General features: G+C 40.9%; 2 protein-coding genes and 1 pseudogene across 3 annotated transcripts in view; 2 read left to right on the forward strand and 1 right to left on the reverse strand.

The window, feature by feature from the left end:
- LOC311031861 (neuroplastin-like) overlaps positions 1-13,860 on the forward strand; it is a 220,274-nt gene that overhangs the window by 140,817 nt on the left and 65,597 nt on the right. The gene's annotated exons all lie outside the window — the stretch shown is intronic.
- chrna5 (cholinergic receptor, nicotinic, alpha 5) lies at positions 11-8,694 on the reverse strand. The gene is made up of 8 exons (XM_084008115.1): positions 8,494-8,694; positions 8,038-8,178; positions 5,344-5,495; positions 5,142-5,186; positions 3,284-3,393; positions 2,841-3,018; positions 2,077-2,763; positions 11-1,819 (listed from the first exon to the last, which is right to left on the reverse strand). The coding sequence occupies exons 2-8, from the start codon at positions 8,126-8,128 to the stop codon at positions 1,661-1,663; spliced, it is 1,422 nt and encodes a 473-aa protein (XP_083864241.1). The 5' UTR covers positions 8,129-8,178; positions 8,494-8,694; the 3' UTR covers positions 11-1,660.
- LOC311030774 (UDP-glucuronosyltransferase 2C1 pseudogene) lies at positions 10,392-13,638 on the forward strand (annotated as a pseudogene). Its single transcript, XR_014599275.1, has 2 exons — positions 10,392-10,469; positions 12,052-13,638. The product of XR_014599275.1 is annotated as a UDP-glucuronosyltransferase 2C1 pseudogene (transcript).

Consider the following 13,860-nt stretch of genomic DNA (forward strand, 5'->3'; position numbering starts at 1 on the left):
TGCTAAGATCCATATTATATGCTTTTATTGTGGGTTTTCTCATTCTTTTCTTACAGTCATGATCACAGACCACTACCGATATTTTATGGATAGATTTCTTACTATTTACAAGAAGAAAATCTAATCAACCCAGCCATAGAAGTTTTTCACTATTCTTAATTCTATGCAAAACATTTGATCTATAACAATATATGGTGGACAGGTGGAGATAAGAGAGGCAAATATATAGGGCTGATATGAATTAATTGAAAGAATCCTGGGCCAAGAAACAAATAAAGGTTGTTAAACTAATGTTAAACTGACCAACTCCGTTTAATCCCCCACACTTTCTTTACATAAAAAGATACACACACACAAAAAGCATTATATATTTCATCTGTGCTTGATTTTGTTTACCACTTTTATTTAAAGTCTCTATACTTAGTGTAGCAGTAACTGTTACTGGAATGTCAGATTGCATCACTACAATCAACCAACATGTTAGTGCTGGTGTTGCCTTTGTTGCTTTTATCAGCTGTAATGTGAAGACGTGGCCATGCAGAGGCAGTGCAGGCTCGACCGAAGGCCGAGCTCCTCACCTGCAGGAGCACAGAAAGTCTTCCTGGTGTTGGAGCCAAAGGCCCTTTATTACATTTCTCTGTATTACATCATCTGAAGTATCTGCATGCAACATCAATCAAATAACAATGACAGATTTGGAGATGTTATAAGACCTATTTTTCCACTTTTAATGGAGCTAGGTTGTGTGCTACGAAGCTACAGAAGGCTAAAAAAGATAAATACAAAAATCCAGTTCTGCACTGATCTGTGACTATGGATCGTATTACAGTTCCTGTTAATAATGCAGGATTTGTCCTCAGGCTGAAAGGAAGGGCTGCTGGAGAAACTCAAGTCTGGGCAAGAAAGTCCACCTCTCCTTCCCACGCACAGTCAGGCAGGGTGAATAGAGAAACTATTAACCATGTGTGTCCCTAATGAGGAGTTTCTGACGTTCGTAGCCACGGGTTATGCTCAATACATCATGTTCATGTTTGTCTGGTCTTCTGAATGTGCAGAGAAATCACAGAGAGCTACAGCTCTTTTATTAGAAGGAGTATGGGGTTATAGTCCTTTATAAAAGTAGATTTACAGAAAAGCAAAGTTGAACCTTCACTGTTGAATTATGCCCCGACCGACAAAGTGGTATAACGGATATTTCCAAACTCTACATAGCGGATGTGTAGACATCGAGTAGTATGTACAATGAAAATGGAGGTCTTTGACTTTCCATTATACTGTATGAATCTATATCAGGCAAAGTGGAAATCTCAATGGTGCCAGCAAGTGCAGTAGGTGAAATTAATGTATTGAAATGTACTGAAATGTGATATGTGGACATAAATGAATGGACATAGAGGATTTTTCTCATCATATATAATACAGCTTTAAACTCAGAAATATAGATTTCAAAATATCTAAAAGAAAAAAAATAGGTCTCTGTGTAATATACTAAGCAAACAAGGTCCCAAATCTGCAGCTTGATCTCTGACACAGTGGCTTACAGGCTGTAGATAAGCAGAGCAGAACTGTATCTGAGTGGTAATCACAGTATCTCAGGCTTTTCAACTCTCAAATAAGACCCATAACAAGCTGTTAATGTGCTTTGTGGTTAGTTGAGCTCTTAGAGAGTACTTCCAGCATGGTTAGGGACGATAATGCTCGCCCATTTGTAAATAACTGGGATGAAGAGGAGGGCAGAGCCGAGGATTGACACCAGGAGGAAGGCCCAAAGAAACATTCGATCCAGGACCTGGGCTACAAATTTCCAGTCTTGAACCACCTGGAACAAAAAAAAAGAAAAAAGAAGCAGATGTCAGTCTCTAACCATACACTCGATATAATCAAGGGTTATGTGCAGAGATACTTTTTAGCTAGATTTTGATCATCTATGTGATGAGTGAGTAACATAGTAGTCTTTGATGTGATTTGTTTTATCTATATCAGTGAAAATATGGGGCCAAAAATGCGTGTTATTATAACTACTAACCATTTCTTTTATTATTTGATCTCCAAATGCAGAAAATCAATCATGCTCACCTCTCTGACCTCATTTTCTTTAACTACATGCATGGTTATGTAGCGAATAGAATCCAAAGCTGCTTGTAGGTTATGTCTTGTGTAGAGCAGAGATCTAAGTTCAGGTGCTGAGTCCTTCATCGTGCCCTTTCCTCCAGCTCTCGCTTCTCCAGCTGTAGCGTAACGGTCCGCGTGGCTGCGCATGCACAGCAACTTGGGCAGTCGATGGAGGAAGATCCTCCTCACCCAGGGTGCCATGCCGTGATGTGTAGAAGAAGAGCGATGGTGGATGTTGATGGCAAAGACGGTGATGATGATGGAGAGCGTGACGAAGATCATAGTGAAAACCAGGTACTCCCCGATGAGAGGGATAGCCTTCGAAGAGGAAGGAATGATCTCCTCAATGACGAGGAGGAAAACCGTGAGCGACACCAGGACCGAGGTGCAGAGGGAGATCTTCTCACCACCGTTAGAGGGCAGATAGAATACGAGGATGGTGAGGAAGGACAGGCCAATGCAGGGGATGATGAGGAACAGGGTGTAGAAAAGAGGCAACCTGCGGATGATGAAGAAGTAGGTGATGGTGGGATAGGAAGAGCTGCTGTCTGTCCTCAGACCACGGCTGCCTGTGGCCTTAACTATCTCCCATTCACCGTTGTCAAAATAGTCCTGCTTGTCCACATGGAAATCCTCCAAAATGATGTCCACCTGTTAAATACAGAGTAAAATCTTGTGTCAACCACTGGTCACTACGAACGCTAATGTACTCTGGAGTAAAGACTCACCTGTGAGCCATCATATGTCCAGGAGCCAAACTTCATTGAACAGTTCTGGAGGTCAAAGGGGAAGAAGGTGACATCAATGGTGCAGGCTGACTTATAATTGGCTGGCGGTGTCCATAATATGGTTCCATCATACTTAACAACTGCCTTGGTGACAGTACCCTCAAAACGTCCATCTGAACTGTCAAAAGAAATAACATTGATTCATCTTAAAGACTAACAGCTAGATTAGTTTATATTATAGTCATGGTTAGAACTTCTATTTTATGCATAGCAGCATGTTTTCTTTAAGGATTTTCTACACTTTTTATTTAGGTTTTTAGCTTTTTCTGTATAGGTCCTTTGAAATCCTTCAAAGACATTTATCAGTATAGATATAACAATCATGCATTGTTAAATAAAAAATGCTTGACATTCATGTAATTTCCTTCCACATTGATACATACTTATCATACAGTACAACGTCAGGAAGCCAGATCCTGTCAGAAGGGACTCGAATAGTTGTGATGCCCAAATAGTCATCTGGGTTCCATCTGAGTTTCCTATCAATCCACTCCTACGTAAAAGAAACATTTAGTAAAAACTCATAATAGTGGCTTTAAAGTGGCAGTCTGTAACATTTTCATCTATTTAATTGTCTTTTAAGTTACTATCTATCAAAGAGTGAGTTAAACAATGGTGATTGATCACATGACCCACTAATGAAAGTGCTTGTACTCGCTGTTTTGCCCATAAATAGGATCATTCAACATTCCCGTGCAAAAATTCAAAATTAGTGACAGTTTTTACGTCAGTCAGCAGCGGTTGGTGCGGAGCTACTCACGGAAGCTTATGCTGAGTTTCATTGTAATCAGCAATCGGTAACTCCCAACTGCTGAGTCAGGCTGCCCTAGTCTAAAGTGTCTGGCTGGAGCAGCCAGGTACATTTCATTAATGCTGACTCACAATGGAGGATCAACAGGCCGAGAAAGAAGACCATTCAACTTCCAGTCCCAAGAAAAAGAAACGAAAAACGAATCTAAGTGAAGAAGGGCAAGTAATCAAGAAGCAAAGTGACGAGGGAAAACGACGGACCTCCTTTCAGTGTGGAGCAAGTGAACGCAGATGAGAGACAGTCAACACTGTTCGGTGAGGTCCTGTTTACGCTGCACCTTTCCGTTGAAGGACCGTTGCCGTGCGAGGGAAGGCGTGTCTGCCGCATGGGGGAGCTGCCTTTACCTGTTCCCAACCGCAATTATTAATTATTCTTCGATGTTTTGTTTACATCTGCTTTTTACATATGCTCTCCCCGTCGTACCAAAACAGCTATTTTATTGGCAAGCGTCAGAGTAGTTTATTTGCATATATTTGCATGACAGCTCCGTCGGTGTCTGAAAAGTTTAACTTTTCTCAACTTTCTTCTTTTTTTTTTTTCACGCAAGCGATACAACGGAGTGGACCCACAATTCATTTCTGCATAATGTGATGCAAGCCCATGCAAACTTCAATGAGGTCCTTCAACAGAAAGATACAGTGTGAACACGGCCAGAGGGAGATGAGGTCCCAGAGGCTAGACTGCAGTTCCATCTACTGCCAAAAAGGCCGCTAGAAGCAACTTATCGCAAATCTTAGGGACTGCCATTTTAAAGGAAAAATTTGACATTTTGGCAAGATAACAATTCTGACAACATTCATCTGTCTGTCATTAAGAAGCTGCTGCCAGCATCTGGCTAATTTAGCAGAGGGGAACAGATAGCCTGTTCTTTGGTTTTAAAACAAACTAAAACTAAATCTTTTTTATTATTATTAATCTGAGGGATATGGGGGGGGGGTATAGACACGCTCCCCAGACAGCTAGCAGCTAGCCACCTTGCATAGCTACATGCTACCAATACTAAATCTGACACATTGCATATGACATATAGGCTAGATAGACATCAACACTGGGGCCATTGTCCTTCCATCACCCTTTTCGCATTATGCAATCCATCACTGTGAAAGGGAGCCGCTGACCTGTATGGCAGCGACTGGTCTCTGAGGATATCTCATAAGATGCATGACCGACAGGATGCCCAAAACCATGGATAAAGTTGACAGGCGCAGGATTGGGGAGGAAGAGCTTGTGAAGGTGCGTGGGCACAGGGCCGAAATGAGTCATATAGATGAGGTCTGTCAGCCACCAGACCAGATTAAAAAGAGGTGACTGGTGACCTCTAAATGTCATGTCATTCCAGAGTTTGTTCCAGTAACAGCCATAACTATACAACTTTAACTGTATGTGAAATGATGATGTAATGTTTGGATTAGATGTGTAGCTCTACTTACCTGTTTCATCCACACGTTAGTTGTCATTCGTTGATTTTTCTCATCCTAGGACGGTCAAAGCAGAAGATGAAATTTCTATCAATAAAGTAGTTGAACTGAAACTATTTAGATAAATACCTTTCAAGCATACTATGTCTTATGGAATGTAGTTAACACCTTGGTGACAAACATTCATAAATCATCACTAATTTTCCATCCTCACCACATCAACTAACTGGGAGATGGCCAGTCCAAACTTCACACAGATTGTCTGGTTTAAGTATTCCACTGGACGGACCCATTTCTGGTAGTTTCCAAAGAGGAATTTGAACAGTTTGTCCTCTGCTTTTGCAAAAGAGGAGAGTTTTGGGACCCCTAAAAGTTGTGGAAAAAATAGAGGGATAAATAGATAAATTACACGTTCATAATAACAGCCTTGTATAAAATAAAACTGCATCTTTCATTCACCTCTCTGACCTTATTTCACCTCGAGTGTCTGGATATGATATGATATGGGGCGACTGTGGCTCAGGTGGGAGAGCGGGTTGCTGTGTCTTTGTGCAAGACACTTTGCCCAGCTTGCCTCGTGTGAATGTGTATGACTCAAAGCGCCATACAAATCCAATCCATTATTATTATTATTATTATTATTATTATTATTATTATTATTATTATGACTTCCGTGGTAAATCTTTGGTTTTAAGAAGCAGAGAAATAAAGCTTTGAACCACATGCAGAATAACCATCAGCATTAATAATCAATATAACCTTTAATGTATGAAAGCCTGAATGTGAATAGAGAAGGCACTGAAGAGATTTGGTTCCCTCCCTTCCTATTTACTGCATGTCCTTCACTACTGTATGCAACTGATATGTCTATTTACCTGCTTTGCTTGGTGACTCGGTGGTTGTAAGTAATGTATGCAATCTCAATTCAAACGGCATGCTTTTTATTTAAAAAATAGGTCACTGCTTACAGGATCTTGAGAGAATAAGTTTATGTCATAAAAGGAAAACATAGGATACCATCAAGGGGACAGTGAAGTGTATTGGTGGGTATAAAAGGTCAAGAGCTACAGATAAAAAAATTGGAACGTTGGGCTGATGGTGGTGAAAGAGGAATTGATGTATATTGACACCAAAATGAGAAAATAATGTACAGGTCAAAAACTGGCACATGCTAAAAAAAAAGGCAGAAAGCAGAAGCACAATGGTGTCAGCACACATATTCTATTTTGTTCCATAAATACATCCATAAAAGAGCATGCAAGACATGTAGATATGACATTATGTGCAGTTAAAAGAGTGGAACTTACACTGATTTAATCACAAAAAACTGGTGCATTATTTTGCTGAAGCAGACCTTGTCTACAGTGTAGAAAATATTGACTACATTTTGAATTACACACTATTTCTTTCATCCTGCCCTTTAAATCATTCACCATCATGGTTATAAACTCAATTTATGGATGGAGAATGTGGCTGGAAATCTCCCACAAGGCTGACCACAAAAGTATAGCCGTGTCACCCTCTCAGTGTGCGTGGATCAATAAAGACGAGGCTGCAACACCCTCGATCAATGACTATGTGATAAGCAAATTCATCATCTCTTCAGCTTCTCCCCCACTATCACTAGCATCTTGCTCGACTGTAAAGCAAGATGCAGAGTGTGCTGGATTACTCCATTGTAGTGCATACGATTAAGGAATGTAAAGCTTAGGAAATATATCAAATCACAAAGAAAATCACGTGATAGAGGGTAAAGGAAATTCTCATTTGCACCACATAATGGGAAAATACATATTTAATGTTGGCTAATGTTCAAGGAGACCAGAATCAATGCTAGGCAGCAGGCAGCGTGAAAAAATATTGAATCACTATAAATGAAACTTGAAACAAATGAGAGGTGTGCTACCATACAGACAAGGAGGATTACAGTGACAACAAACGAAGATGACACATCATTACATAGAACGTAGAATAGAATAACAACAGGCAAAGAAAGCCATGAGGTTCTTACACATACAATAAACATACTGTTGTGTGTACTGTACAGTTGAAATATGCACACAAACATATACACGCTGTCATGGCAACAGCGACTCCCATCTTTTCCCTCCTTTCCTGCCAGAACATGAGGTGGATTTCTGTGTTGTGTATTCTGTAATAACCTCCCCAATCATGCCTCAACTGTAGATCCTCACCTGCCCACAAGCTGCCGAGTAGAGTATCAATTCATTGCTTGATTCATCTCAGTGTATTGAAGAAAGGACAGCAATCAGTTGCCTCATTTACTTTAGCCAAACTCATTTGATTCTGTTGTTCTGATGACCATCTGTCTACTATTTTGACGACAAAAATTTGAATCGTTATTTCCGACTTGACGCTTCATAGTGAGTAAGTGTTCGAAAACAAGGCCAACATGGACTTCTTCAGCGACTCGTTTAGAATAAGTAAACTCACATTTAGTTGATATAGTGTTTTGTTGTTGATGCACACAGTTTTTGTCTCTGACATGAACAACTCTCCCATATTTTTGTCCTGTGAGGTGAACGCACGCCATAACCATGCGAACATTTCCATCTGTCCGGCATGACCTGAACACTGCATCATTAGTTTCATGGTTTCCTGGTTTTCTGCATTATTGATCCCCACATAATCACCCAAAATCAATAGCTGAGCTCTAACTACCAAAAAAACAGAAATGTGATATAATATAAGGTAAGTGGTCACGCTGGTACAAATACTTTTTGTTTGATATTGTAATCTCTCTTCACTGACCATCTGCAACTCTTCTTTCTCTGATTCTACACAGCCACTAGAGGCCAACTTATCTTCGACTATGCCATCTGTCACACTGAGGCTATTACATTCCGCGGTTAATTGATGAGGCATCCCCGTTTCCTGGGAAACTTACGCAGCGAGTGGCACAGGTGGCAGCAGCACAGCAACGGCAGCAGCAGCAGCAGTGCGAGAGAGGTGGCTGCGCCTCCTGCTCTCAGCATCATATCAGAGGTGGCACTGGATACACACAGCTGGTCCCTCGGGCATCACAGAACTGGGAAATATACATTTAGAATAGTGGTTATGAAAACAGCTTCTGTTGGACAATGGGCAAACGTGTGAGCTATGGAGAGTATGGTTTTAATCATGCGTTGGGTGAAGGGTTCAAATCCCAAGGCAGCTACCCCTGCTCCTCGTTAAAGCCATGCTAATCACAATAACTGATTCCAGTGAATCGACTGTGTAAAGCTAAACATCCCTATGCCGTCCCTACTAAATAACAATCTGCATTCATCACACCTTTAACCTGACCCTCTCCAAGGTGATTATTACATTTCATACAGCAAGCATGTAAATGCTATATACATACCTGCTCTGAGTGTCTCCCATTAACACACAATCCAGAGAGGCAGCGGTGGTGGAGGCGGTGGGAGTCTTGACGACAGTGCTGCTCTAGCGCCCCTCCATTCCATGCAGGTTCTTTCTCTCGCCTCGTACAGTTGCTGCTTCACTCCCTGCTACCTCCAATTGTGTACAGGCAACGCATCCTCATCTCCTCCTCTTCTTCCTACAGAGAGCCCGCCCCCTCTCCCCCCTCCCCCTCCCCCTCCCCCTCCCCTTCCACTTCCCCTAGCATTCTCGTGGTCACTAATCACAAACAGGGATAGTCATCCCCTCCATGCAGCCACCTCACTGCCTCTCCACAGCAGCATCAGGGAATGGCAGCTCTGCCACATATGTGATGCATGTGATGTGATGCTACAGTTTCTCTGTATGTGTTTGCTTTGCTAAATGTTTGATTTTTTTAAGTAAGTTTATTTTATCTTTGAAGGGACATTTCACCCCTAAATCAAAAACCCATACATTTTCCTTTTATCTGTATCTGCAACTATTTCCAACATGAAACTATTCCCAACAAGGTCTGTGGATTATCTTGAGTAACTGGGTCATGTTTTTGTTTTTTTGAAAGAGATATTGCAGTTTTTCAGATGTATTGTGTTGGAGCTCCGAGTACCACAAGTTGAGTGCCAATAATCCCATTATATTTAACAGAAGGAAAGGACATTCTCTAAATCTGATATCCAAAACAGGCAAATCACACCAAAACATTCTAGATTGATAGGCGGTGCTAGAGGTATCAGCAAAAATATGTATTTTTGATTTGGGATAGTCCAACATACACAATATTATACGTTTCTAAAATATTTTAAAACTGAATTGTATTGGTTTCCAGTAGACACAAGGTTGATACAAATTGCCATCAATTGCCAGTGAAATTTCCCCACTGAACAACCTCCTCTGAAGCTTTCCTTCATATTGTCCTGCATACAGATATATCATTTTTTAGAGTAGCCCTTATGGTTTTCACATCAACTTTAACACATGAAGTAAAACTTCTGTTAAGAAACCAGTGAAACCAAGTGGTAAAGAAGCAGGAGAAAACCATAATTAGTCATTATATCCTGGTTCCTTATAGCAGGGGGCAGGATTGAGGCACCAATATCTTTTCAATCTTAAGAAAAGTGTACTTAGCATCCTCTAATCATCTGTTTGGTTTCATTAACATATGGCTCAGTGGCTTATGTATACTGGGTATTAAACAGCAAATTAAAATAGATTTTCCGATTGATCTTATTACATATTTTAAAGGCCTGCAAAGACAATTTGTTCTTGAAGCTACCTTTTGGTTCAGTGAGTAAAAACGTTTCCAAGGCTGTGTGTAAAAAAACAATCTTGTTGCATCAATATCACAAGCTCCTTTTTTCAATATTGCATGAAACAAAGCTGATACCTTGATTTACTGCACATTTTATGAAATGTGAAAATGGCTGCGAGCCTATAATTCAAAATATACTTTAAAATATAAAGTAATAATTCAAAATATACTCAAGGACACTGAGAATTGAAGTCTCAAATTATAGCAGTTATATTATTATATAACCATTATTTCAATGACATTACACGTATAGCCTATTGTTATTCCTTGCAAATACACAAAATGATAGTAAGCCGATAAGATTGCCATCTTGTCCTCATGTGTTTGGCTGGTCTAATGAGGTTAGTATTGGGATTAAATAAACATGAATAAAGCACTGTAGCCAAAGGGGCATGGACTTTGAAATTAACCCTGAACTGATAAATGGATAATGTGATGCTATAAGTTCAACTCTTGCCATTGATCCTGAAGTACTGATCCTATCAATCAGTAACTTCCTTATCAAGGCTTTTTACGCACAATGTTGACAGTTATAAGCTTTCACTGTTTCCTTCCAGTTAAGTGTACTGGTGCTGCACAAAGCAGTTCATACAGTGACTTTTCCTGTGTGGAGGGACAAAAAAATCACAGTAAGTAGGCTGACAAACGCTCTAAACGAAAAATGTCTGGCTGATATGCTCATTTGGTGTATATTAATGGAATTGACATCACTTCTCAACTTCTTTGCTGGCTAAATTAAATAAATATGACATAAGGGACCATTCGGTATTCATGGAATGGACCACCGGAGAATAGGGTCTTAATATTCTTTGTTGAGGGGTGGGTCACCCAACGATTTTTAGTCTGAGCTTTTGTCATGAAAACAGCAACATTTCAAATATGGTATAAAATACATCTCAGCAACACATTCATTTTGAAAATTTTTATTTTTGGCCTTTTATTGCGGGAGGACAGAGTGAGAGTGAAAGGGGCGAGAGAGAGGAACGACATGCTTTAATAAAGGGCTGCAGGGCGGATTCAAACCCAGGACCGCTGCAGGGAGACTCGGTACCTGGGGCGGTAACGCTACCACTGAGCTATCAGGGCATTTATCGCAGTCGTTTAATCAATCAGATCTAGTGCTCTTATAATGGGGCAGTCATATTATACGACTATTAACTTATGCATTCACACAGTAGGTGATTTTTTGCGACTGGAGCAGATGTTCGTCACGATGTTCTTGATGTGAAATATTAATAACTGACCATTCGTCACTTAACTGCGATGTGATATATTGAGTTGATAATTCTGCCATCTCGATTGCAGGGTCATGTTAAAATGTATTATATTGGCGGGAGGGGGTTATGCATAAAGTGATCATGGGTCCGAAAATCCCTAACGAACAGTCCCTAAATCATGAGACAGCTGCACGGTGGTGTAGTGGGTAGCACTGTCGCCTCACAGCGAGAGGGTCCTGGGTTCGATTACCGGGCCCGTGCTCCTTCTGTGTGGAGTTTGCATGTTCTCCCTGTGTGAGCGTGGGTTCTCTCCGGGTTCTCCGGCCTCCTCCCAGTCCAAAGACATGACTCTAAAGTAGGTGTAGGTGTGAGAGTGAATGGTCGTCTCTCTCTTCATGTTGGCCTTGTGATAGACTGGTCACCTGTCCAGAGTGTACCCCGCCCGATGCAGATAGCCCTCCCGCGACCCTGAATACAGGATAGATGATGGATGGATATATTATGAGAAATAAACGCTCTCTGTCTGGACAGCAGTGTCCAATGTCTATCCAATGCTGCTGCCGGTTTGCCTCCACCACAGACTCCACCTGTCAGAGTCCTGGCTCAATGTGCTATTCAATATATTGCTTTGGACCAACTCTTGCATAATGGGAGGGTATTTGCCCACCCTGTTTGGGCTTAGCATGATGGTTAAAATGCTTTCTCATAGCATTTTAAGACCAGAGCTATTGATTCCAAAACATAACAGCAATTCTGTTTGTTGCAATTAATGGTTCAATTTATTAAAGGAGTCTTCCTGACTGAAACTTGCTTGCTGATATAATATACCATTTACATACATAGGGGGACATACACTGTTCCTTTAAGAGAATCATATGTTTTCTGTAGCATGGACAGCCACAAGTTGCTTTAAAAAGGTTAGGGTTAATTTAAATGAACACAGTAATACGATTTTTCACCCAAGTCAATTGATTGTCTATTGTTTTCATTTCAGATGATCTATTGCTGCAGTGCTTTGCTGTTGCTTGTCCTCATTCCCAGAGCCTGTCAAGGAGGCAACATCTTGGTCATCCCGATGGAGGGCAGCCACTGGATAAACATGGATATTCTAATTCAAGCTTTGCACTCCAGAGGACACAATATAACTCTCTTTCGTTCCAGTAAATCCTGGTACATCAAGGATAAAGCCTCATATTACAATACCTATACAGTTCAAGTGGAGAGAAGCATAGATCAGAAGTTCATTACAGAAGTCATATCGGAGGCCATTGAGTTTGAAAGGGGGGCTCTTCCCTTTACGAGTTTTCTCCACATGACTGTAGGAATGTTTGGCACATTTGTTGAAGCTCACACAGCAGTGGGTGAATTTCTATCAGCAATTCTAGATGACCAAAAGTTGATGAGAATCATGAAGGACAGCAAGTTTGACCTGGTACTTACGGACCCCTGCTGGGGCGCTGGAGTCATTTTGGCCAAATATTTGAACCTTCCTTTGGTTTATAATGTTCGGTGGCTAATAGCTGGAGAGGCCCATCTTGCCATTGCTCCTTCACCTCTATCATACATTCCTATAACAGGATCAGGAAACACTGATAGAATCACCTTTTTTCAGAGAGTTGGAAACATAGTTATGCATATGATGACCCAAACACAGAAGGAGCTGCTAATTATGCTAATATACCAGAAGTTGTGTGACAAATATCTTGGGCCTGATATTGACTATAACCAATTAGTGCTTAATGCAGACCTGTGGCTGATGAGAGTGGACTTTGCGTTTGAGTTCCCTCGTCCCACCATGCCTAATGTTGTCTATATGGGAGGGTTTCAGTGTAAACCAGCAAAACCTCTTCCTGAACACCTGGAAGAGTTTGTGCAGAGTTCTGGAGAGCACGGGGTCGTCATCATGTCTATGGGGACGTTTGTGAATGAACTTCCTGCTGATATCACAAACGAGATGGCTGCAGCCTTTGCAAAATTACCCCAGAAAGTCATCTGGAGGCATAAAGGTGACAGACCAGCCACTCTGGGCAACAACACTTTACTAGTAGACTGGATGCCACAGAATGACCTTTTAGGACATCCCAAGATGAAACTGTTTGTGGCTCATGGAGGAACGAACGGAGTTCAAGAAGCTATTTATCACGGAGTCCCAGTTGTGGGTCTGCCCTTATTTTTCGACCAATACGACAACCTGCTGCGTCTGAAAGAAAAAGGAGCAGCTAAGATTTTAAACATTCAAACAGTGGACAAAGAGAACAACTTTCTGAAAGCCATACAGGAAGTCCTGAACGAGCCCTCCTACATGATGAACATGCAAAGACTCTCTAGGCTGCATAGAGATCAGCCAATAGCGCCGCTAGATAATGCCCTCTTCTGGATAGACTTTGTCATCAGACACAAAGGTGCAGCTCACCTGAAAGCTGAGGCCTACAGAATGCCCTGGTATTCCTACCACTCTGTTGATGTGTTTCTGTTCCTGACTGCAGCTGTGCTGCTTGTGCTTCTAACTATCTTAATTTCCATCAGGTGTTTATGCGCTGCGGTGTGTAAACGAAAAGTGAAATGTGACTAATCATTCAAGGGATATATGTATTTTAGCATTAATGTAAGAGCTCGACTGCCCATTTCTGCAACATGTCAACAGTTAGCAATGACATTATTCTGTATGTTGTTTTAATTGTATTGTCGTAAAGTATTTGTATGAATTAAATTAATGTTGTAACCTTAAAATACTACGAATTAATGTAAATCAGGTGGTATTTTAATTGTCCCTCTGTATTTTACCTTTGTTTGAAGTCATTGT

The sequence above is a fragment of the Eutrigla gurnardus genome (assembly GCF_963514095.1).
Source record: "Eutrigla gurnardus genome assembly, chromosome: 1".
In the NCBI taxonomy this organism is placed as follows: Eukaryota; Metazoa; Chordata; class Actinopteri; order Perciformes; family Triglidae; genus Eutrigla; species Eutrigla gurnardus.

What these genes read in the sequence shown, in the direction of transcription:
- chrna5 (XM_084008115.1), bottom strand. Translation starts at nt 8,128, where the DNA reads ATGATGCTGAGAGCAGGAGGCGCAGCCACCTCTCTCGCACTGCTGCTG. An exon ending in GACGTTGTACTGTATGATAA is followed by an intron (nt 3,019 to 3,283) that starts GTATGTATCAAT and finishes TTCTTTTGACAG; the next exon opens with TTCAGATGGACGTTTTGAGG. An exon ending in GGACATATGATGGCTCACAG is followed by an intron (nt 2,764 to 2,840) that starts GTGAGTCTTTAC and finishes TGTATTTAACAG; the next exon opens with GTGGACATCATTTTGGAGGA.